We start from the raw sequence: 1,782 nt of genomic DNA on the forward strand, positions 1-1,782 counted from the left end.
TCACAATAGAATACAAGAAAACATTATATAAGCTGCGGAGGACGGGAGCCATGTGTGAGTAAACAGGTCTGGTCGCGGGAAACTGGGAAGGGTGGTTACCGGGGTGACGCAAGGGTTATTTTTGGCACAAGGTCTGCCGCAAAACGCACTAGATGTCGTAAACACCCCTTACGGAATCATGTAACTTGCTAGACTCAAGCAAACGGCAACTGGATATGATTTTGGAAACGGTCAGACGTGTCAGAAAGAATCCACTACCTTTCGTCAGCGACACTGACGGAAGGTAGTTTTCATACATCATACAAAACAGCTGTAAAACGAGTTTCCTATCTGTGAGAGACATTTAAAACTCTCAATGTACCGCCACTGCTCCTGATTGGCCATTATTGTGGAAAAACACAGTGGAAAAATACCACGTAACCATCCAATGACGAACCGGGAAATCCCTCACCGAATTTAAAGGTCGTGAGCAGTGTTTTGGTTGCAAAGTCAGTACCGGTCGAGCGACCTTCTGATCAACAACAAGGACAACAGCTCTGATAACGTGCCAGGTTGGATAGTAATCCGGATGATCGCGTCAACAACAAAAAAGTAGTGCATGAATCCCTTATTTGAACATCTTTTGTGCCGAGGTGACCACCGCACTGCCAGACCAGTCATGCCCAGCTTTCCTCTGAAACAGGTAACGTAACGTTATACCACATCATATCAACTTGAGCCCATGTCTAGCGGAGAAAATAGATATAAATCAACAACATATTACCACCAGACTTGTTCCAACTCCTTAACTTGATTTACGTGTCATCCCAGGTAAAGGGGGAGGGCGTGTAATGATAGGATGTGACCTGAAGGCTGAAAAACTGGCCACTTCGTCTTGTGCAAAATGGGTGGTGGGGGTGGGGGGTGGTTGTGGGGTTGTTGGTGTTTAGCAGAGGCGGCGGCAGGAAATTTTGTCTGGGGGGGCGAACTTTTACTGACAGAATTTTGCGGCACACGCTTATGTAGCGCCGAAGGCGCTACCACCCTAGGGGGGTCCGGGGGCATGCTCCCCCGGGAAAATTTGAAATCTAGACCCTCTAAAACGGCATTTCCTGCGTTTTGACGGGCAAATTTTGCTGCCAGACTAAGCTAAGTTTGATGGCAATTCTGTTAGAAAGACACATGGTTTTAGCGAGGGCGATGCCCCCAAAATATTTTCACGATTTCGAGTGCCGAAGGTGCGAGCTGTCGCAAGGTTGGTCTGGGTAAATTTCGAAATCTGCACCCTCTGAAACGACATTTTCTGTATTTTGAGGGACAACTTTTGCTTGCAGACTACGCTAAATCTTATGCCATTTTTGTCAAAGAAAAAGATGTTTGAGGGCGATGACCTAAGCTACCACGCACGAATTGTCACCATGTCGTGAGTCATTGCTAGGGAGGTTCGGAGAAAATTTTAAAATCTTGACCGTCTGAAACGTCATTTCCTGAATTTCAGTGGCACATTCTGCTTGTAAACTAAGCAAAGTACGATAGTACAATTTCTATTGGTTTAAATTTTTCAGAGCAACGCTCCCGCAACATATTGTCCTGCGCCGAAGACACAGTTGTCACAAGGAAGGTGACCTGGCGAAATTTTGAAATCGTGACTCTCTGAAACGCCATTTCTTGCATTTTCAGGGGTAAATTTTGCTGTTAGACTAGCTTGATTTTATGAAATTTCCATCATCAAAAAAATACACAAGGTTTCAGCTTGATTTTTTGGGGGGGCGATGTCCCCCCAACATAATTTCCGGGGGGGCA

General features: G+C 45.7%; 1 protein-coding gene across 6 annotated transcripts in view; it reads left to right on the forward strand.

Annotated features, from left to right (window-relative positions):
• The window catches only part of LOC118415237 (probable peptide/nitrate transporter At3g43790), a 54,387-nt gene that overhangs the window by 39,707 nt on the left and 12,898 nt on the right, over positions 1-1,782 (forward strand). For 2 of the 6 annotated variants that reach the window (XM_035819674.1, XM_035819673.1), the window contains exon 1: positions 127-682. The exons of 1 other annotated variant lie outside the window; for it this stretch is intronic. Coding sequence is in view for 2 of the 5 variants with exons in the window: in XM_035819668.1 (XP_035675561.1) it covers positions 599-682 (84 nt within the window). In the remaining 3 variants the exon portion in view is untranslated. Of the gene's footprint in view, positions 1-113; positions 683-1,782 lie in introns of those variants that run through there. 3 more of the 6 variants (XM_035819668.1, XM_035819667.1, XM_035819671.1) reach the window with 3 other exon arrangements.

This window comes from Branchiostoma floridae, chromosome 5, assembly GCF_000003815.2.
Source record: "Branchiostoma floridae strain S238N-H82 chromosome 5, Bfl_VNyyK, whole genome shotgun sequence".
NCBI classification, from domain to species: Eukaryota; Metazoa; Chordata; class Leptocardii; order Amphioxiformes; family Branchiostomatidae; genus Branchiostoma; species Branchiostoma floridae.